A 23253-nucleotide genomic window follows, 5' to 3' on the forward strand; every position below is an offset into this window, starting at 1 on the left:
CTCCAACAGTTTCATGTGTTGAATGTGATTCCCTAGTTGGGGCAGTTCTAGAAATTTAGGACCTAGTACATAGTTACTAGAAATAGAGGAGAAAGTTGACTCATTAAAAGGCTGTATATGGTTCCCCAGCTATTTCTTCTTGCCCTGTTTCCCATGTGCTATGAGGTGAACAGCATCCTTCTCCACATATGCCTGCTACTATGATGTTCTGTGGATGTTCACAAGGCCAGGCTAAGCAACCACCAACTAAACCCTCAGAAACCATCAGTCTTTTCTTGCTTCTTATAGGGTTAATTCCATTAGGTGTTTCTGTCACACTGCTCAGGAGATTAACCCAGATACTTTCTGGCTGTTGCCCTGAGGAAGTGAAGAACCAGAGACAAGTTATGAATGGATGGGTCAGGGAGATCGTACTGCCAGTAAATGATTCACCACACAAGTATGAGGATCTGAATTTGATCCCTATAACACGGGTAAAACAAACAAGCCAGGGCACGGTAGAGTGTGCTTATAATCCTTATGATGGACAGGCAGAAGTGGGAAGATCCCTGAAGCTCACTGGCTAGCCAACATAGCCAAGGTACCCATTATAACCAATGAGAGACCCTGCCTCAAAAAAGACAAACAACAAAACAAAAAATCTCTACAACCACAATGATGAATACAGAAGTGAGATTGTCCTCTGGTCTCCACAAGCATGGGCCCATATATGTACTTCTGCACCTACATAAACATGTCGACACACATGTACAGACATGGCCACACACACAGTGTGCACACACAGATACACACACACAGACACACACACACACACACACACACACACACACACAGAGGCAGAGACAGAGAGGTAGACAAAGAGAGACAGAGAGAGAGAAAGAAATGTGTTAGCTGTTACACATGACCATGGTCTTCGGCTGTGGAAGGAAAGCAGGGACAGGTAGGTACCTTGAGCTTTTTGATGTGAGACTCAATGGTGTGAATATCGGTGCTGACCGCCAGGTGCCGGAGCCTGTCCAGTTCCTCCTCGGTCTCTCCCAGCCAGGCCCAGATGTTGTCGAGGTCGGAATTAAACTGCTGCCACTTCTGAAGGTTCTGCTTCATCCTCAACTCCTTGCTCATCGCCTGGGCCTGCAGGAGCTCCCAGCGGTCAATCACACCTGGCAGGGCACGCACAGAACAGTGAGCAGAAGTTCTACACTCGTGAGGTTTAGGGAACACTTTAGATATATATGGTGGCTAACTTCAAAGAGCAACAGAAAGGACAACAATGTCACTGATCATTTCTGCTGCCATCTGTTAAATGGGTATAACGGCTCTGACTTCCTATTGTGTTCTCCAGTGACAATGGCGTAAACATTCGTCACTCGGGATTTAACACCACGACAAGCTTTATGAAGGGGTGTAGAGAGTGTGAAGTGATCAATCCATCCTTGATTTCTTTCTATAGTAGTACCCTAGAAACATATACATGAAACTGGCAATGTACATCAGACAGGGCATTTGATTAAATGGAGCAGAAGAAGACACATCATGACACTCTCTGTGTCCGTCTGCTGCCGTGGGATACAATGCTGTAGAGAGAGGCTAAGCAGCCGGTGGAGTCTGGTGTGACAGGGTGGTTTGGGATCTTGTGTATCGCTCCCTCGAGCTGAGGGCACCGTGCTCACCAGCTGTCTGAGTCTCTGTGCTGTTGAGGTTAACGAAGCCAGGAAAGCTCTCTTCCTCCGTCAGCGTGTGCTCCAGTCTCCTCACGGAATCTATGCTGCCGCTGCATTCACCCAGCAGCTTCATCTGTGCGGACAAAAAGCCAGCCCTGTCACATTAGTCCTCACAACAAGCACAAAGTGCTTCAGGACAGCATCTTTGTGGTCCCTCAACAAGGTAGTGACTGTTTTACTTTTTAGTGTAGCTCCAGTAAAATTAAACAGAATTCAAAACTATGCTCTTCACAGGCTCTGCATCCCTGCATAAAGCTTGTCTTGGTGTTAAATCCTGAGTGGTGATTGTACTTTACACCACTGTCACTGGAGAACGCAATAGGAAGTCAGAGTCGTTACACCCATTTAACAGATGGCAGCAGAAATGATCGGTGACATTATTGTCCTTTCTGTTTCTCTCTCCCCCTCCCTCTCCCTCTCCCTCTCCCTCTCCCTCTCCCTCTCCCTCTCCCTCTCCCTCTCTCTCTCTCTCTTTCTCTCTCTCTCTCTCACACACACACACACACTCACAAATGTTTAAGGACACACTTTGTATGCATAATAGGTATATAAAATGCCTCAAAAGTCTTTGACCACAGCAGTTCTCAACCTGTGGGTCCCGACCCCATTAGGTTCAAATGATTTTTTCACAGAGGTCACCTAAGGTGATCAGGAGACACATATGTTTACATTATGATTCACAACAGAAGTAAAATTACAGTTATGAAGTAGTAATGAAAATAATTTTATGATTGCGGGTCACCACGACATGAGGTATTGCATTAAAAGGTTGCAGCATTAGGAAGGTTGAGAACAGCTGTTTTATATGACTCTAAACAGATCAAACTGATCTGCAATCTCAAGTCCATAGTCCTCAGCTTGAGAGGCAATATCCAATTTTTAGCAAACTGTCTCTTTTTTCTCTTTCAGAAACGTAAATGTAGAAACACTAATAGTACCACAAATCCCATGGGAACATCTTTTACTTTAAGTAACTGAAATACTTAAGGGTTCAGAGCCATATGAAAGCCAGCTGCTTTATGAGAAAATTTACAGCAATGTTTGATAGTCAGCAAGGGACTCAGTTCAAAACTCAAAGTAAAACACACAGTATTCAAATATTAAAAGAACAAATTATAGCTAGGCGCGGTGGCACGTGAGCAGGATCCTAGCACTTGGTGGGCGGAGACAGAAAGATCATGAGCTGAAGCCCAGCCTGGCTATCTGACGAGAACCTACCTCAAAATAAAGGACAGTAAAATATACAAGGCAGTGACACAGAAGGTGGTTTTCAACACATTCTTGTCAGTGGAGTGTAATCTTGTCTCTCAATGTTTTTCACAATGATGGGATCTTTGAGTTACGCTTGTTACTTTTGATTGAGGTGAAGTGTCACCTCAGTGAGGTCAATGGGGTCACCGTAGAGCTACGCTGTGCTTGAATTTTACCCTCTCCAGTCCTGCAGATTGAACCCAGGTCCTTGAGCATGCGAGGCGAACACTTGGCCACTGAGCTGTATCTCCAGCCTTCGTACTGCACTTTAAAAAGCAGTTTCATGATGGAGTCGTGACTGGGAAGGTATTAGTAACAGCATGTGCACCTTTCTCCCTGATTCCAAAATGGAGAATGGGTGGGAGGTGATGAGGCCACTAGGAAGCTTTCCATCCCTTTGACCAGGAGCGAGGGACGAGATTTACTTCAAAATTCTCTTGCTTAAAGTATGTATAGGTAGGTTGCTGACAAAAAATACATTACTTGGTTGGTGGCTACAATGTATAGGTTTTACTGAATACACTAGCAACAGAAAACACAGGACAGATAGAGATATGTAATCCCTTGCTAGCTTCTCCCAAAGCTTGGTTTAGTTAGGATGGCTTCCTTCAGCCTCAGCACCCACAGAGCTGAAGGCGGGGCCAAGACATCGATTAGTAGCACAGTGTAAGCCTAGTGCATCCAAGGTTCAGTTCTCAACACTGTGAAATATCCTCAAATCAAAAAGCAGAAGATTACAAACACCCCTAAGGTTACAAAATGAATTAAGAACTAAAACAACAACAACAACAAAATCTCACATTAGTAATCCAGGGATAACTTCGATCCAAAATTTATTAGCTGAATTTGGATAGGTACCTAGTGACATTTGGAAGTGAAAGGTTTTGGTTGTCTTCAACTAAGTGGATTATACTAAGTGCTCAGCGAAAGGGAACAGGCTGGTGGTGACAATGGGTCCCAGGGCCTGCCATCTTTTCAAAAACTAATCTCAAACAATGGGGCTTTGTTTCACATGTGCAAGGCTATGAGGTCAAGGGTCACCTCTGTACTTAAGAACCTATAGAGCCCACGTGCTGCAGTTTTGGTCAGAATTTTAATTCAGGTCTAGATCAAGAGCATGCAGACTGGATACTCACATAGCCCTTGTAGCTGGTATCCAATTCTGGCCCTGTCGGAGTTTTGCTTCTGAGGACATTTGTGGTTTGCTGTATTTGGAAGTGACTGTCATCCAGGGCTTTGTCCAGTTGCCTCATCTGTGACTCCAATGAGCTGGGATCCCCTGTGGTGCCAACCATAAGAGTCTTTAATGGATCACAACATTTGACTAATTTCAAGCTTGTCAGCCAAGAGGCTTCAGAAAGCATTTGAACTGTGGCAAAGCAGAAAGCATATGTGTGTTGGGGGAATTGTAAAGCAGGTTTAGTGCTGTCCTGCTAGAGGGTTAGACATTTAAGGGGACAAGCCAGTAAGTGTGCTTCCTAAAGAGATTCAGCAGCCTGGGCTTGGCAGAGAGCTCTGCAGTGGATCCTGACCAGCCTCTGGGGGCCCTGATCCCTTCTCTAGCCATTCTGATGGCAGAGTGTTACACACAGTGGAAGGCTTTCTCAATAATCTGCAGTTACCCGCCATGTCCCAGGCACCAGGAAGCGGATGCTTCCATACTCACTTAGCTAGCAGAGAAGGCTTCACCCTCGGATTCGTCTCTGTGCATCTCAGAGAGATCAGCACAACTTCCCTGGCTTCATGAATTCAAGTTAACCAAGGAAAGACTAGCTCGGAATAGACACGCATAGAGGAACACTTCCTTATCTGGCTGAAACAAAACCTGGCTTCTGTCTCTTCTTTAGGCATGTTCATCCTTGCTGCCTAGGTTCTGGCTGACACTCTCTTAAGAGCTTTGAATTTACAGGTATGCCTGTGGGCATGTGTTTGCAAGTATTCATTTGCATGTATATTGTGGTCCTTGCTGACCAGGAACAAAGACTGGATGAAAATAACAAATAAATTAAGCTTTCTAAAATGTATTCCTAAATCTACCCAGGAGAGATGGCTAGCTAGAAATCATTGAGAAAGTCACTGTAAAGCTAGCTTGGTCTTTGACCTTGTGTTCGTCTCCAGAAACTGCAGACTGCTATAAACTAGACTCGTCCCAACCTGGACGTTCAGTGTGCTTAAGTATCTACAGGATCGAGTGCAAACTAGTACAGGATCTTGAGCAAAACTAACGTCTCTTTGCAACTCTTCTGGTTTCAGAAATGATGCTCTCAAATGACAATCTAAGGATTACAGTACCATGGAGAACATTACTCATCTGAGGAGGCAACACTTTTGAGATGACAAGGAAATGCTTTATCAGCTACAATTATGTTCACACCTGCATGGAGGCTATGGTCGAGGGTGTGCCCAATATCGTTTGCCCAGCCAGTGGCAGGTCACCGCATGACAAGGCTAGCACCGGCTTCCACCAATGGGAAGATGAGAGCACATAGGCCGAGCGAGGGCTTTTGCCTCCTATATTTTCAGCTGTCACTGGGCATCAAGTTCTCTCTGTAATGAGACTGATTACCACTTGACAAGCCGAGGATCTATTTCCTGACCTGGTTATGGAGATCATATTCTGGGTGTAGATCAGCCAGCAGCTTTTTTTTTTTCCTAATGCAGGAAGAAGAGAAGAAGGCTGTGCCTTGGCATGCCAAAGCTGTGAGAGGCAAGGAAGCTGAGCTGAGAAGGGGGTGGTGGTTGTAAGACGTCGGGTGTGGGAGGTTCGCTCCCAGTCTTTGTGCCTACCAGAAGTATTTCTGATTGCATTTTCTGTGAGTTTTACATAGGCCTCAGGGTTCTCGGGGATCACTATATCTGCAAAAAGAGCACAGTCTAAGTTGACAGCTAAATGCTGGACACCTCAATTTCCTTGTGGTGGGAAAGTAGTTTGCCTCAGGAATTAAAAAAAAAAGAAGAAAGAAATTCGTTGTTCTTGACAGCCGCTGGCATGAAGGGGAGGGTATGTGTGCTTTCCAAAGGCTTCATGTAATGAATCCTGCTAGGAATTCATACTGACTTCATGTTTTCTATGCCAGCCACTGTTTAAGGCGCTTTTATTCTCACAGGGACCCTAAGAATGCCCGATAGTATTATTTCCATTTTATGGATGGGAAAACAAGTGTCTAGAGGAATGCGGTTCCTCATGCAAACCTAGAAAGACACTAAGTAGCAGAAGAGAGATTCCCCATTGATGGCATGTTAGCTTTGAGAGATCTCCACCAGCCCTTCAAGTCTCCAACTTACTGCATAGCTGTGGTGGTTTGAATAAGAAACACCCGCCTCAGGGTCATGTATCTGAACACGTGGTCACCAGTTCATGGCGCTTTAACAGGGAGCTGTGGAACCTTTAGTGGGCGGAGCCTTGTTAGAGAAAGTATGTCCCTGGGGGCGGGGCTTGGCAAGGCTTGATGAGTTTATAGCTTATTACACATCCTCTGGCTGCCTCCTGGGTATGGGTGACAATGTAACAAGCCTGTTTCTTGCTCCTGTTCCTCTCTGGTGCCTTTTGTGCCATTATGGATGCTTATCCCTCTGGAAACGTAAGCCAAAATAAACCTTTCCCTTAAGTTGCGTTTTGATCATAGTGCTTTGTCACAGCTCCAGAGAAGTGACCAATACAGTGGCAGAGAATTACTCTGAACCCTTTATCTTCCTATCTCCACCTCTGGAGGGCTAGGGTTACAGATGAATAACACCATGTCTGGATTTCTGCACAGACAGCTTATAGAGGGACACCATTGCCTGTATCTGCATGTGAGCCATAAATAAGAATTTAGTATTGATAGCCTCATTAGAATAGTCATAAACAAGTGGACTGGTTTAAAATGCGGCACATAATTGACATAAATAGCACTAAGTTTGTGTTCTGCCTTTGTACTGAGTCTTGAAAAATTGCCCATGCATATAAATGCATTTTCTGTCTATAATCAACCTCGGCTAGGTCAGTCCTACTTCATGGCTTTCTAGCCATGTGTGGCTGAGGGCCACATGATGGACTGCACTGTTCTTTGACTGTTCATCACTTTTGTTTGCCTTTGTCTGGTTCTCTTTTCTTAGTCTTCCCCCTCCCCCCAACTAAGAGTGATGCTGGTTTGTTGTTGTTCTTCCTCCCGTTTCTCTCAGGACGCTTTAGCTGTGTGATTTCCCCCTGTGCAATCCGAGAATTCCTAGTTATATGTAGGAGAATCCCTACCTAAGGTGCATCTGCAGATATACACCTAGACCCATGCATCTATTTCTAAGCTGTAGGCTCTGGGAGTTCTGTAAATATCTGTGGGACTGTGTAAGGGTATCCTGGTTCATGGTTGGGAATGGGCCTGGAACCCCGAGACTCCAAGAGAGAAATGGCAGGCATTCGGCCACGTCCCCAGAACCCAGAGTACCCACACGCAGTCTGGTCTCCATAGACCTACATTGTTCAGTCACATAGGCCATTACAGCCCTGCCCAAAGTGCACAGGTGGAGGGTGAGACTATAGGCCTCAGGCCCTAGGGATTTACATACTAATGAAGGCCAGAGAGGGGAGCAAATGAAGCATGCTTCCCCAGAACCTCTCCCTTTCTCCCTCCCTATTTAACTCAGGTCTGGCCTGAGTTTTACAGGGGTGGGGAGTGGGGTGGTGGTATAGTGGGGTGGTGGGGTGGTGGTGGGGGGCTCCTTCCAGATCCATCTACCATCCGCCATGACAATAAACCCTTTTGGAACCAAGGACTTTCTCGTATCACTGGGGTTTGCAGACGTTTCTCCTGCATGTGGGACTCGCACATCGTGGAAACCCCCCCGGGACTCCACCACCACTGTGGCTACATTTTCCCACAAATATCTCAAAATGGGGATGGATGCAACTAATGTCTGTACCTCCACTACTACACAACACGCCTCTCTCATCCACACACGCCACGTGTCCTCTCAGCCGAGGACCACCTTCATCTTCCACTAAGATGCCTAATCCAGAGTCACCTCCACCTCTTTCCAATCATCCAGTGTGTGTGTGGGGGGTTCATTTCTCATGATGTATCACCCCGTCCTGGTGCTGTTTCCCTAATTCAGGCTTATAGATCATTATTTATGGTCATAAATAACAGTCATCTGAATGCTCTGGTTTCCCATCTGTGTTCCACCACACATGGAGCGCACACACAGATAAACCAAAATTATATATTTGGTCACTTCTCTCCTTTAATCTTCCAGTGGATCCCTATGCACCTCAGGGTAAGGGCCCAATCCCTCTCCATGGTGAACTGATCACTTCAGGGCCAGTCCCTTAGCCACCATCCCATCTTCCATTCTGCCCACTCGATGCTGTCCAGGACAATTTTATTCTTGACAAACTTCAGATGACCCAAAGCACCACCGTGGATCACCTGGCAGGGCTCTTCTCTCTCCTCCTCCTTCCTCTGCCCACTGCTATGTTCATCTCATGGGCTCATCACTATCCTTCTAGTCACACAAGGGTCTTTACCCAACCCTGGGACCAGCATCCTATGATGTCCCTGCATGACCATGTATACATATAGTGCTTATAACTTTCAGGGTAGAAAAGTCCAGATATCTGATGTGTCCCTCACATGGATTCCCAACAGGCAGTTTTCTCTCCTACCTGACAAGCCAACAGCTCCCCTGAGGTAGAACTCCTTGTCCTCCTCGCCTTCTTCGTCTTCTGAGGGCAGAGTTCGAGATGCTGACTCCAGGTCTCGACTGAGGTCATAATCATGGTCCCATTCCAGAGGGATGGAGTCCACACTGGCTGGGGTATCACGCCCTGACCGCTCACTCCGGAGGGGCTGAGGAAGGGAGAGGGAGGGGTTGGAAGAAGGCTGTGGGGAGGGCATGCCATCTGCAGAGGGGTCCTGCCAGCGTAGGTCTGAAAGAGCCGTGGAGTCGTCGAGATCTAGCTCTCGGTCCGAGAGGTCATGGTCATCTGGTAGCTAAAAGGAAGTCACAGCTCTGTTACTACAAGGACAGGATCCACCTCTTACTCCAAACAGGTAAGACCTTCAGTAAATGCCAGCACCTCCTGCTGACCACATGGAGTTAACGTTTACCAACAAATGGAGAAATTCCTGATTACTTTCAAAATACCTAATATAATCATCTGTTTCAGTATCAATTTTATCACAGGTAAATCTATTAAAACTTACTCTAAGGGACCATTATAGAAAATTAAACAATATTAAATTAAAATTAAATAAAGAGTTATATAAATAATGGACCAAGTACGATGTCTCCAACTCAACTGGCCATAATGGCACATTATCCTTTTGAGTCCACACACTAGACATACAACATGTTTGTAATCGTAGGACATTTCCAAGTGTTTGGATTAATAGCAGCTTTTCCCGTTCATGTGATGAAATTGTGGGGGTGGGTAGAAATGGAAGGCAGTGATTCACTCAAAAATTATCTCACGAGCTGGGCAACTGCTCATCTCATTTCTTCTCAAAGCTATCTCGTCTCCCGGAGAAGAAGAACACCACACAGTCTGCCTAAGTCGCTATACAAATACATGGTCACTCAGCAAAGGAAGAAAACAGCTCTCCCTACAGGGTAGCAACTATGAATAAATCCATTTTAAAGTTGGGAAAACTGAGGCGAGGGAGGTAAGGCAACTTCTTGAAGGTTATATAGACAGCAGTATCAAGGCTTAGAACAAACCTACACATTCTTCTTCTAGACTCTGGACTCTTGACTGTTATACTAACTAATCCCATACAACTAATTCTCTCTAGATTCAATGAGAAAGAACCTAGTGCTGCTTACCGGCAGGCGGATCAGTTTCTTGTGGTATCTTTCCACACGTCCAAAGACCTCCTGGCAGTAGCGTCTGAGTTCGTCCAGTTCCTCCTCGATGACAGCGGCATCCAGTGGCTCGCTCTTCTCTATCAGCTGCTCCCCCTGGGCAATGATCTGCTCGATCTTATTGTGGTTCAGTGAGATCTCCTGTTGGAAAGCCTGAGGGGGCAAAGGTAATGTGGATTTTACACATCTCAAAATAATGTCACAGTAAGGCACGCATTTCTTTCAGTGTCAGAAAGACGACATGGGGGATAGGACAACAATGGAGCAGTTATTTTCTAAAGTAAAATATCACGTTAAGATGGAATAGGAGTCAGATATGAAACCATCAGAACAGAGCCTTTGGTAATAAAAATTTACTACCATAGTGCAGGTGGAGAATAACAGAGAAATACTGACAACCATCATGGTATTAATAGTCCTGGTAAAAATGATGGTATGATATGAGCATGTTCCTTTATTCCACATAACACACACCCTGTGTCACACATACACTAAGAGGGCAGGGGGAGGGGTGTCACAGATTCTCATGATTCTTCTGTTATTTTGGAACATAAGCATCCAATCATGAAGGTATACTGATTTGAAAAGCAAGGGATCTGGGAAAGATTATTCTATAAGAGTCTACATGGTCTCAACGACAGGTATCACGGGGACAAGTTTCAAGTGACAGATGTTCATTCAGTCCAAGAATAAGCCCTGTAAGAGAGTTTAAATTGTCCACTAATGAGAAAAACCATAAGGAAAACAGAAGGTAGTGAATACTTGGAGATTCTAGAAGAATCTAAAAAGAAAAGTTCCAAATACCAATTGGTAGAAATGTCTTGTTGAAGTGTTCAAATACTGATTCGCTTGTGGGACGTACTGAGACAGTCATGTGGTGGGGGACAAGGCAAAGCATTGGGCAGAACATTAGAGACTATGACTTTGCAATTCAGTCCACGTTCACAAGGTACAATTAAGGGTAATTTCTTTTGTTTCATCATAAACACCAAAAAGGTTTGGGCATTGTCTTAGATACTGTTCTAGTGATGTGGAGAGAAACCATGGCCAAGGTAATTATTAAATAAAGCATTGAACTATGGTCTTGTTTACAGTTTTAAGAGTAGTCAGTTACCATCATGGCAAGGAGTGTGGTTAACACACATGGTGCTGGAGCAGTAGCTAAAAGCTATCTATATACTCTGATCTACAGGTCAAGAGAGAAAGCCTGGGTCTGGTGTCGGCTTTTGAAACCTCAAAGCCCACCCACAGTGACATCCTTTCTCCAAGGCCACGCCTACTCCAACAAGGCCATTCTTTCTAATCCTTCTAGTGCTTTCAAACAGTTTTGCTTCCTGGTAAAGTATTCAAATATATGAGCCTTTGGGGGCCAGGCTGATTCATACCACCACAGGCATTATGACTATTCCTAAAGACGAAACAAGCAAACAAACAAAGACACAACAGTGGAGTATTACGGGAGGTGATTAAGTGGTATAATTTATACTTAGCATGTATGATATCCTGGGTTCGAGTATCAGCACAAGAACATATAAATAAATAAATACACTATGTTGTTTTTTTGATACAGAGTCTCATGTAGCAGAGGCCAATCTCAAACTTGATATACAAATATGGTCTTTTTTTATTATAATTATTTTTTAATAATTTATTTATTTATTTTTCAAATCGTAACTCATTCACACAGGGTTATAAACACAGAAAGGCAGGACATGGGGAAGGGGATGACACTGGAGTGTGGGTGTTCAGGGGGAATACAGATATCGTTCAGAACAGGGTATTGGCTGGGTGAAGGTTCAGGGGACAGGTCACTATGACTCTGCCTATGATTCACTTGTCCTTATCTAAGTTGGTATTGTCTGCCAAGGCTACCTATTTACAAGGTCTATGACTACTCAGGCTGGTAAATTTCCATGAAAGCTGCCTGTTTACAATAGTTTATAGCCATCTGTTTCAATGTTTTTCCACTGAGACCCAAGACTTGGTGTTAGTATACATGTATGACAGGCCTTCTGCTGATTTTAGGCCTATGGCTGATTTTAGGCCTTCAGTGTGTAATCAGGGCTGCCCCTGACATCTCCTCCCTTCTCTAAGTATAGAAGGGCTGTGGCGATTCTAATCTTGCTAAGGCGGGGATAGAGGCCTGACCTCCAGTAATTTTAGGGGACCTTGTAATGGCTCCGGTCCCCCTGTTGTTGTCCAAAGAGGCATGAGGGCCATACCCATCCCGATGTCTTTTTCCTGGAGAGGGAATACTTTTGACATCAACCCCTATGCAGTCAGGCTTGTCCCTCAGGGAATCCAGAGAGATTACAAATATGATCTTGAATTGCTGATCCTCCTGCCTCTAAGTCCCGAGTGCTGAGATTACAGAAGTGTCTCACCTTACCATCTATTTTTTTTGTTTTGATTTGCTTTACTTTGAAGCAGGTTCTTACACTGGAGTCCATGCTAGACTGGACCTCACTATCCAGTCAAGGCTGACCTCCGAGCTTAGCCGTCTTCCTGTCTTTCTCCCCAGAGCACTGCACGGGCATATGATGCTACACAGAAACCGTCTAGAAAATGACTAATCTCACCAATCCTCTTAGCATGTACATCTCCTCTATGAAGGTCTCTAGCTAGCACTGTGTCTGAATTATGTAGTAAATGATAAAGCACGCATTTAAGGCTAACTTAGCCTCCAAAAACGTAGACTATGTGGAATGAAACCCCCAAATGTGAACGTAGCATTGTAAGCCAACAGAATGGCTCAACAGGCAAAGGTGCTTGCCACCAAGGGTGAGGACAGATGGGAACTCAATTCCCAGAACCCATGTAATGGAAGGAGAGAACTAACTATAAAACTGGCCTCTCACCCCTGCATGAACGCAGTGGCATGTGCACTTCCCTGACCCCTGCTACACACAATTTTAGAAAGTATTTCTAAAATTAAAGCAGATGAAACATGCACCATTTTTTTTTAAAAAACTGGAGTCACCTAAATTCTCTACAGATCTTGGAAATAATATGTTAAACAACAACCACAACAAAAATCTCTAACACTGACAACCAAGTTGATATTTTTAAAGTGTTTACGCTAATGGTGGATTAGAGAACTTTTAAAAGATTTCAACATTGCCAGTTATAGTGGCTCACACCTTTAATTTCAGCTCTTGGGAAGCAGAGGCAGGCAGATCTCTGAGTTCAAGGGCAGCCTGGTCTACAGAGTGAGTTCCAGGACACTCAGGGCTACACAGAGAGAAACCCTGTTTCAAAAATTAAAAACAGAACAAAACAAAAAAACCTCCCAAAATTTCATATGTTTAATATCTTCTGATTATTTTCCTGTTCACAAAGAACTAAGTTTTCAAAGACTCTACTCAACTCTACACAAAGGGATTTGCAAACCCTTTCCTTTTCCGTTTTCTTCCACACTGACAATTTGCAGAATAACTGACTCATTACCTTGAGTTGCTTTATTTTAGCTTGAACGTCACATTCAGAAAAATGTTCAATGTTGGTAAGCTGCAGATCCATCTCTGTGAGCCAGACAAGAATGCTGTCCCGTGGAGTCTCGAACTCCTCACGCTGGCTAATGAAATGCTGGAAGGAAGAGGAAAAGGAAGATACTAGGCATTAAAATGTCTGCAGTCACACACTGATATGGCCCAGCCAGTTCTAGCCTTCTGAAATGTCAATTCCTCACAAGCACAGAGCACCCTAAACTCTCCTCGTATCACTTGCCGCTCCATCCCCTCCAGCCATTCCAACTTCCACTGTCCCCCAAGAACACATCTCACTAGTCAGAGCTTATCCTCTAGTCTCTAAATTATGAGACAAGGCTTAATGAGAACCTTGAGCCTGCGCAAGATGGAGGTGACCCGCTTCTGTAGGTCGTCCCATCTCTGGTTGCCTCCATGGACCATCTGCCTGAGGCTGCAGGCGGAGTCGGTGCGATTCTCTCTGGCCAGGCGCCGGTACTGTTTGTTGATAAGCTCTAGCTGGGTCAGGCTCTCGTGGACCTGCCGCTGGAAAGCCTGAAGCCACAGGGAAGAGAATCAGCATGGGAGATCCTTCAAGGATGTAACTCAAAGGGTTTACATACTGCAGAGTCAGGGGGAACAGAAGTTACCCTATCACAGACCCAGCAGTTTGACCAAGAGCCAGCAAGAAATCACAGAAGTGTAAGGAACAATTGTATTTTTAAATGAATACATAGGAAAGCACAATGTACACACATATATTGGTACGTACACAAAAACATCACGTGTGGAAGGTGCATGCATTTTTAAAATGATTAATAAAACTAAACCAAGTGTGGTGGCACAAATCTGTAATCCCAGTCCTCTGGAGGCAGGAGCATCAGAATCAGAAGTTCAAGGTTATCCTAGGCTACCCAGGGAACCGAAAGCCAGCCTGGGCTGGTGGGGGTTGGTCTGGTGCTACTAAGTATTCAAATACTAAATTCTGTACCCCAATATCCGGCTGCCCCCACTCAGTATGAGAGAATTCCTACGTATACTGGACCAGTACCATGTATCTTAATGAAATATTCCCCAGAACACACTGTTGGAGTAGAAATAACTGGAAAGGCCTAAACAGCAAGGACTTGGGGAGCAGAGTTGGGGAAGTAGCCAGTCTGGGGTTAGAGAATTAGATCAGGAGGTATCCTCCAGTAATTGCACAAAGCTAAATAAATAAATCCATAGGATTTTGACTCGATTATGGGGGGTGGGGCTGGCCAGGTCATATTAATAGTTGATAGAGTTTATTAAAATCTATTTTATCCTGGGTATATGGATCCCTGTCTTGAAAAGCAAAATATAAAATAAATAATAACCAGGAAACAAATTTTCCTAAGAAACCACTGCAAGAACATATACCAGTGTTTACATGTAAGATTGAAGCATTCTCAAGCTTTCTGTGTCTATGCTGAGGAAATGATACGTAAAATGGCAATGTGCATTTGTAGAATATGTAATTTCTTCAAAATGCAGAAATCACCTCAATCCTGGTGTCCATTAGAAATGAAACTAAAACCATCTTTGGCAGAAGTGCCTCTAATGTCAGCTGTTTAACCCTCCTTTTATGAAAATCAGTTTAGTGTAAAATACAACTAACTTTCCATTTAAAAAAAAAAAGACACAGCAGTTTGAAGAAGGTCCTTTCTTCTCTGCTGATGCAGTGGTCAGCTTTCATAAAGAATGCCAGAGTTATTATCCTGGCATAGTGCAGGTGCTAGCACTTTGTTCTATCCCTGCTGCAGGGCATGGCACTAACCAACCGAACACTCACACAAATAAAATACAGCTTCACTCTAAATGCATGTTGCATGCTTCGTGGATGACGAAGCATCCAAGACCCCCAACCCAAATGTTACGAATGGTTCACTGCGCTGAATTATGTGTATCTCACACTTCTGTACTGGTTGGCTCTTCATATTGCTCACAGGATCGCACCTCTGCCCTAGAAAGGATTGGCCTTCTGATTGCTGCCTTCAGAACCCCCATCCCAGAAGGTCATCTTAAGTTTTAAAGAAATTAGGAGTGCTAAAGGAGGTTCAACTTTTGATGTTGTAGTACGTCAGAACACAGATCTGCCCACTCCGGTGATGGCACAGCACTCAGGGCTGGCATCCCAGCGTGCCCAAATGTTTCTTTCCAAACATTTATGCAATTGAATGAATGATTCTTAAGCAGAGTTTGGTTTCTGTGACATTTTCTGTCTGCAAGAAAATTACGTATAAGGATAATGATACTTGGTACAAATCAATTATTTCAGTGCTGGCCATCTGAGTCCAAAATAGCATCAAGAATGATCCCATATCATCTGCTTTGTGGGATAAGCCAATTAGGAGAGGTTTTAACCTTTACTAAGCAGAACACTACAAGATACAGGACAGGGTCACTTCCACCAGCACTGGAGTGAGTGACCTGGATTCTTTCACAGTTCATGGTAACTTTTTTTTTAAAGATTTTATTTATTTATTTTATATACATGATGAGTAGCTATCTTCAGATGCATCAGAAAAGGGCATCAGATCCCATTACAGATGGTTGTGAGCCACCATGTGGTTGCTGGGAATTGAACTCAGGATCTCTATTAGGGCTCGTAACTGCCGAGACATCTCTCCAGCCCCCTAGAGAAAACTTGTTACAGAGGCATTCTCTCTCTCTGGATTTACTGGTCTAGTTTCATATATTTTTACTTATTCCACATAGCATCAAACACTATCATACTCAGAGAGTTCTCCATCAAGGACTCAGACCTGTAAGTCAGACAACAATGGGAAGAAATTTCATTTTTCTCCCGGTAGCTCAAGGCTTGGTTCAGTGATGTCACGGGAAAAAAATCGGGTCACTTACGGATTTAGCTGAAATGCTAGTTTCATTTATAAACTCCTTGAGGAGGACTGAGGAAAAATAACCGATGATGCACGGAGTAAGGACTACTTAGAACATACCAGAACCATTTACAGTAAGTACACGGGCACTTGTGTGTGTGTCAGTGTGTGTATAGAACGGCTTGTTCTAGCCACACCAATGTCTATGTGGAAATCAGTTAGGCCAATGGTTGGGGTTCAGGTTGTCACAGAGCTACGGAGTGGATTTCAGATTGTGAAGGCAAAGAGCCCTTAATAGGGTGATTTTATGATTCCTTCTTAAATGTAATTAACCATTGCTATTTTCATCTCTTGGTAATCTACAAAATCTTTGAGACTCAAGAACAGTCCTGGTCTCTTCTGCTTTATAAGAAGTGGGCGGCAACGACAACGCTCTGGCCAATTATCCCCATCACTCCTATGTTTTTGATTATTTAATTCTTTGAGCTAGCACACAGGGTACATTTCTGTACACACACTGCAAGACTCTCTGCTCCCATTGCCTCTAGTCCCCACCGGGCCCCGCCTTCCCCTCTTCCTGACTCTTGCTGGTCTTCCCATAAGTGTATCTAGACACACCCTAGCTAGGTTGAAATATATTTACAGGTAGATTTTCATATTATAGAAATAGTCATATTTTAATCTTAGAGGATATACATGAACAATTCTGAAATAACAATGCCATACGGCTCTGGGGAGAATGATGAGTCTTGTTTTCCAAGAGAATTATTTTCTCTTCCAATCCCCTCTTTCTTTGCTATTTTTCCTTATTCAGACATGATATTACTCTGTAGCTCAGGCTAGCCTTCAATTTGAGATCCTCCTGCCCCAGCCTCCTGAGAGCTGGGATTATAAGAATCTGCTACCAGGTCTAGCTAACATTTCTATTTATATGTTATTTGTAATTCTGATAATCTTCAATTAAAATTGCCACCGCTCTGTCTATCCATGGGGTATGCTACCCATGGCTACAAAGCCATTCCCCAGCTATTTGCACAAATAATACATAACACATTAGTCAGTCTATGCTCTGTGGCATCAGCTACCAGCTGACTAGTATCACAGTGCAATGAGCAGCTGAATATTTGGCAGCATGAATCACCTCAAACTTCTTCAGCTCCTCCTTGGCGACTGTATAGAGCACCCCAGAAGAACTGGGGAATGCAGCAGTCCTTTCTGAAACCTCCAGCCAGTCTTCAAAACGAGAATAGTCATCCAGAAACTTCTGCCACAGCCTCCACGTCTCCTCAATTCTGAGGCGGAAGATGGAAGAACACACCCCTGTTATTCAGGCTGTCGATGTTCAGAACCCTATCTGATGCCCTCAATGGGATTAAGAGTGCCCGGACAGGCAACTGCTGTGGAAAACAATAACAGCTTTGACCCAAACCGCCCAGGGAAGGAGACAGACAACTGTGGGAGCTAAAATAAAACAGCTGTTGGTTTCAAAAGATGCCCTGCAGCTTTGAATTTGGAGTTAGTCAAATTGGATATTAAAATGCATTACATGAGCAGCCCTGGTGCTTGCATGGGAAGCTAGAAACCCTACATGTAGACACTGTGTTCGGGCCAGTGCACCCTTAAAGGAAAAGGAAGTTGGAGCCTTTCTTTAAGGCCAACGTCAGACTCAGAGTGATAATTGGTAACCTTGATAGACAAACGTGGAGCTTCTAGGACTGGCCAAAGGTCGGCATAGTTTTGCGCTTTAGGTCACTGAGGTTCAGGCCTTGGGATTTTGCTATTGGCATTTTCGAAGAGCTTAGAAGTGTTTATTGTTTAACAAATGTAGAACAGAAAGCGATAGGTTTCAACGCAATGCTCATCTTTGTGCATGTGCTTCTTATTTACTCCCCCATGGCTTCCCACGTTCCTCCATTCCTCATGCTCCCCCCTCCCCCATCCCCTTTCTTCTAGAGTCCTTCCTCCTCTCTTAGTGCCTTTGTGACTTTTGCGTCCTAAGTTTAAACACGTATGTTATCTATACATTTAAGTGTAGATTTATATGTGTTATCTATATATTTAAATCTAGACTTCTAAATCTAGGCCCAGAGACAACATGAAATATTTATCTCTTTTGAGTGTGGATTATTTCACTTAATGCCATGAAGAGTAGAATTTTAATTCAAAATGTTACCTATCTGTGACAACGAATTCAATAAAGCTTTACTTATCTTGAAAGGGAAGATTGTAATTTTTCTATGTAATATTTAAGCTGTGGGTGCCTGTATAAATTGGCTTGTTATACTTATATGGCCTTTATGCCTATTTATATTTGCAATTATATGTAGGTAGTGGTAATCTGGGGAAGTCTGGGTGGGCTATTTTGGGACTTTGTAACAAAAGAAAAGAGTAAACAGTGGATACAGTGAACAGAAAGATGGATGGAGCTTTTTTGGTTCAGGGTTTGGTTTGTGTGTTTTGTTTCGTTTTGGTTTCATCCAGAACCTCCCATCCCCGCTTACTTGAGTCTCCTCTCCATGGACATTGCACATATGTTCCTCCACCGCCGGTCCAGGTTGCGAGTGGCCTGCTGGATGGAGTCGCACTCAGCATCGGTGGCACAGGCGTCACAGTCATGCAGCAGGACCTCACACAAGTTGAGGACAGAGGCGACCCCTGTGCTGTGTTTCTCGATGTCTCTCTGGAGCTCCTGCAGGGGATTGAAGTGTGCTTTACTGTAAGAGTCTGTGATGTGGATGACAGCGCGCTCTGGCCATGCTCATTGACTGATGCGCCCTATTGGACAGTAGTTCACTTTCCTAAATGAATAAGTTACTTGAGTCAGAGTTCAGACCCCATTACCTACATTGGAGGCCCGCAGATGTCTGAAACTTTAGCTTTGAGAGGCCCAATGCCCCCTTCTGACCTCTGTCCATATCTATAAGCACACACAGACACACACAGACACACACAGACACACACACACACACACACACACACCACTAAGAGTAGAACAGGCTTTAGCAATGAAGGATATAAATAAATCTTGAGTTGGGTTGTAGGGATGGCTCAACGGGAAAGTGCCTGCCACACCAATGTGATTCAACCTGTTTTGAATGCCTCGAACCATGTAAAACCAGATGTTACAGGTAGCATGTACTTATAATTCCAGAGCTAAGACAAGGTGGGAGGCAGAAACAGGAGCATCTCCAGAAGCCTGTGGGCTGACTAACCTGGTGTATACAATAGTAAGCAATAGGAGGCCCTGTGTCAAACAAGGTAGGAGGTGAGGACCAACCCTCCACATGAATGCTATGGCTCACACATGCCTGCACATACATACATGGGGGGGGGAGGGAGAGAAGGGAAGACGGGGAGGGAATGAGAAGGAGGGGTAGGGAGAAAGAGGAAGGGAAGGGGAGAGAGAGAAAGACAGAGAGACAGAGAGAATCTCTTGCCCTGTGCTCAACTGATACAACACATTCATTTCAACTGATTAGTTGATCAATTCAGTGTGCTTGTACCTATGAGTAGCTCCCACCCACCTCAGAACTGATACGTAAGTGTTACAGATCTACAAGTGCACAGGACAACATGAAGAGGTACTGTGGCTTTAGAAAGCAAGGCTCCCTTTCATAAATGAGATCATCACTACTTACTTTCCTTGGAGCACAGTTTTAAATGTAGAACAGAAATGGAAAGTTTCTTGATCAAAAGCAGGAAACTGGATTTTATAAACTCCAACATACAAACTCATGTTAAATGCAGAGAATGTGAATCAAAAAATGTCCAATATTCTCTCTCTTGGGCTTCACTATGATTTGATTCTAGAATGTTCTTCAAAGACCCACATGTCAAAGGCTTGGACACATACCTTCAAGGTATAAGGAAGCAGTAGGACCTCTAGTAGGTGGGGCCTTTGTGAAGAAGTTACAACCCTGGGGGTCTATCCCTGTCAAGGTTTTGGGATCTCAGCTCTTTCCTCTTTCTCTTTTGAACATCTTGGCATCAAAGAGTCAACAGTTCTCCTGGACGCTCTCTTGCTACAGGCCACAACGCTTCCATAGGCCCACAGCAACAGAGTCACATTATCATGGACTGAAATCCCCAAAACCTTCAGGCCAAATAAAGCCCGCCTTCCTGGAAGTTGGCAACCATAGATAATTTTTCACAGTGATGGAAAGCTAGCTAACGTAAGCTTCAAGAGTTAATCTTGCTCAAATTATTCTGCTATTAAGGCAGGGCCTATAGGGTCCTCTGCATCTCTATTGCCTTCCTACTCCAGGATATATTTTTTTCTTGCTTTGCCTTAATAAATCTGTATTTTTCTCATGGGGGTGGGGGAAGAACTTTATAGGTGTCATGTCCACCCTCCTTTGTCCTGCTTGTTGGTGTTCTTAATATATATTCCTTATTTTTAAAAAGTGATTTTTAAATTTGCCCAGGTTTCCCATTGCTCCCATAATCCCACATTGACTTGGTTGCCTCCACGTTTCCAGAACTTTCTCTCTCTCTCTTTCTTCCATTATTAACTTATTTAACTTTAAGACAGAGTCCTACTCTGTAGACATAGCGGACTCAGAACTCGTTATGTAGAAATAGGTTGGCCTTGAACTCACAGAGCTCTACCTGCTTCTGCATCCTGCACATTAAAGGCATGCACCACCACATCTGGCCTGGGATTTCATTTACTGCAGCTCAGTAACATTGCAACTCTTTTCCCTAAGCTGAACACTATTTTTTCTCACCCATCTCAAAAATATTAACCCAGAATTGCTCCTGTCTAAAGGAAATAGAGGGACAAAGAGTGGAGCAGAGATGGAAAGAAAGATCATTCAGAGACTGCTCCACCTGGGGAATCCATCCCATATTCACCAAACCCAGACACTATTGCTGATGCTAAGAAGTGCTTGCTGACAGGAGCCTGGTATATCTGTACCCTGAGAAGCTCTGCCTGATCCCGACTAATACAGATGCAGATGCTCATAGCCAACCATCTGACTGAGCATGGGGACCTCAAGGGAGGAGTTAGGAAAAGAATTGAAGGAAGTGAAGGGGTTTGCAACCCCATAGGAAAGAATATCAACCAACCAGATCCCCCAGAGCTGACAAGGACTAAACCACCAACCAAAGAATAAAAATGGAGGGACCCATAGCTCCAGCTGAATATGTAGCAGAGGATGGCCTTATCTGACATCCATGGGATGGGAGGCCCTTGGTCCTGTGGAGGCTCAATGCCCCAGTGTAAAAGAATACTAGGTTGGTGAGGCGGGAGTGGGTGGGTGGGTGGAGGAGCATCCTCATAGAAGCAGGGGGAAGGAGGGAATGGGATAGGGCATTTGTGGAGGGGAAACTGGGAAAGGGGAGGATAACATTTGAAATATAAATAAAAAAGCAATTTTTAAAAATGAGAGTCAATTCTGCAGTGATACAGAACCTATTTGTCCCCACATGTTTCCTACACAAAGCTTCGTCATTGTCACTAGTCCTGCCTAACTTCCTCTTGATCTTTCATCCCAAGTCAACATCTTGTAGCTACCCAATTATCCTGGCCAAAAGAACACGGGCTGCAAGGCTTAGCAATCTCTTTTCCGTCCTACCTGCTGCTCACTCAGTTTCCTCTGTATTTCTTCGGAGTTACAAGAATCATAGACTATGGGCTTGGCCAGCTCTGACTCCATGTGGGCCAGCCAAGTCCTCAGGCTGCCCATGTTCTTGTCCAGCTGCTGTACAGCCACCAGAGTCTCCTTTAACTTCTTCACCCTGTGGGCAGAGAATTGGTGAGATGGGGAAAGGCCTTGATCATCTTACCCTTGTGTGCAGAAGCGAATGCTGTACCTAAAGCCAAATTGCGCTGGTCCGTCCTGGCACAGTTCCTTACTGGCAGAGTGACTCTGCTGTCATTATATAAAATGGGATCTTATAGACTACACAAGGCTTGATAAGGTTTAAATAAGTGGGGTAACAGAGTGCTCAGCGAAGGAGAGCATTCAGCAACTATTCACAACCATTACACCCAATGCTATAATAAGTATTACAGCACCCCTCAGCTTTCACAGAACTCGATTCCCAAAATAATACAATTTACATCACAGGAGGAGGAATACCCAAGGAAAAACAGTCCGGCAGGGTACTTGAGGGCCCTCACAGAGACATGCAGAAAGTCAGGTCTAAGGTCCACAAGGGAGGAAGGAGATTATACTGTTGATTACACTGGTGGGCATTGAATGAAAGCTGTGCAGGGGTGTTGATTGAGAAGGAAGCATTTTTTTTTTAAGTTTCTTAAAGGAGGACTAAAGAAAAAGCAATCAGAAATGAAAGACAGGAATGGGGAGATGGCTTAGTCAGTCAAGTGACTTGAGTTCTGAACCCTAGCACCTAGAAAAAGCCAAGTAGGGTAACCTGTGCCTGTAAGTCCCAGTATTACCATAGTTCTCTGGCCACATACACACACACACACACACACACACACACACACACACACACATATGCAGGCACACAACAGACGCATACACACGCATGCACACACACATGCACATACACACACATGAATGGATGCATACACACAGGTTCTTTTGTTTTTTTTAAGAAGGTGGAAGAGCAGGAAAGTATAATGTGGACTAGAGATAGGATGCTCAAAAATGAGAACCAGTCAGTTTGAACAAGTGCTTGTCCCAGGTTTGTCTCTCATCTGTCTGAACCTCCAGGGATAAGGCTACAGAGCTAGCATTTTAAATAAACGTGGTTCTTACAAAGGCTGACATTTGGGAACTACTGCTGTGCCATGGAGCACTGTAAACAATCTGAAAAGGACCGAAGAGGGGATCTGATGTTACCAGTCAGAAGGGCTCTGCAGGCCCTGAGTGAGTATGCGATTACTGATCAAAAGTGATCATTCAGGCTACCTAGAATGCTACGGCAAATAGCTGTAATTGTGTTAATGAGGGGTTATTTATTTAGTTTTATTGATGCTTGTGCCTATGTTAATTTCTGTTCACTCTATACATGTAGGGGTTATAGTTGGTTGTGAGCTGCGGTATGTGGGTACTGAGAATCAAACCCAGGTCCTCTGGAAAAGCTGGAAATGTTCTTAACTACTGAGATTCATATTCTCTCTCTCTCTCTCTCTCTCTCTCT

The 23253-nt window shown here is 44.1% G+C and overlaps 1 protein-coding gene across 2 annotated transcripts in view; it reads right to left on the reverse strand.

Annotated features, from left to right (window-relative positions):
• Positions 1-23253, reverse strand: part of Syne1 (spectrin repeat containing nuclear envelope protein 1) — a 471763-nt gene that overhangs the window by 17225 nt on the left and 431285 nt on the right. For both annotated transcript variants that reach the window (XM_028764327.1, XM_028764328.1), the window contains 11 exons: positions 21717-21879; positions 18639-18826; positions 17279-17429; positions 13649-13831; positions 13260-13397; positions 9774-9965; positions 8614-8941; positions 5760-5828; positions 4109-4251; positions 1671-1794; positions 949-1160 (listed from right to left, as the gene is read on the reverse strand). In XM_028764327.1, the coding sequence (XP_028620160.1) occupies positions 949-1160; positions 1671-1794; positions 4109-4251; positions 5760-5828; positions 8614-8941; positions 9774-9965; positions 13260-13397; positions 13649-13831; positions 17279-17429; positions 18639-18826; positions 21717-21879 (1891 nt within the window). The remainder of the gene's footprint in view (positions 1-948; positions 1161-1670; positions 1795-4108; positions 4252-5759; positions 5829-8613; positions 8942-9773; positions 9966-13259; positions 13398-13648; positions 13832-17278; positions 17430-18638; positions 18827-21716; positions 21880-23253) is intronic.

This window comes from Grammomys surdaster, unplaced genomic scaffold (assembly GCF_004785775.1).
Source record: "Grammomys surdaster isolate TR1022 unplaced genomic scaffold, NIH_TR_1.0 143, whole genome shotgun sequence".
NCBI lineage: Eukaryota > Metazoa > Chordata > Mammalia > Rodentia > Muridae > Grammomys > Grammomys surdaster.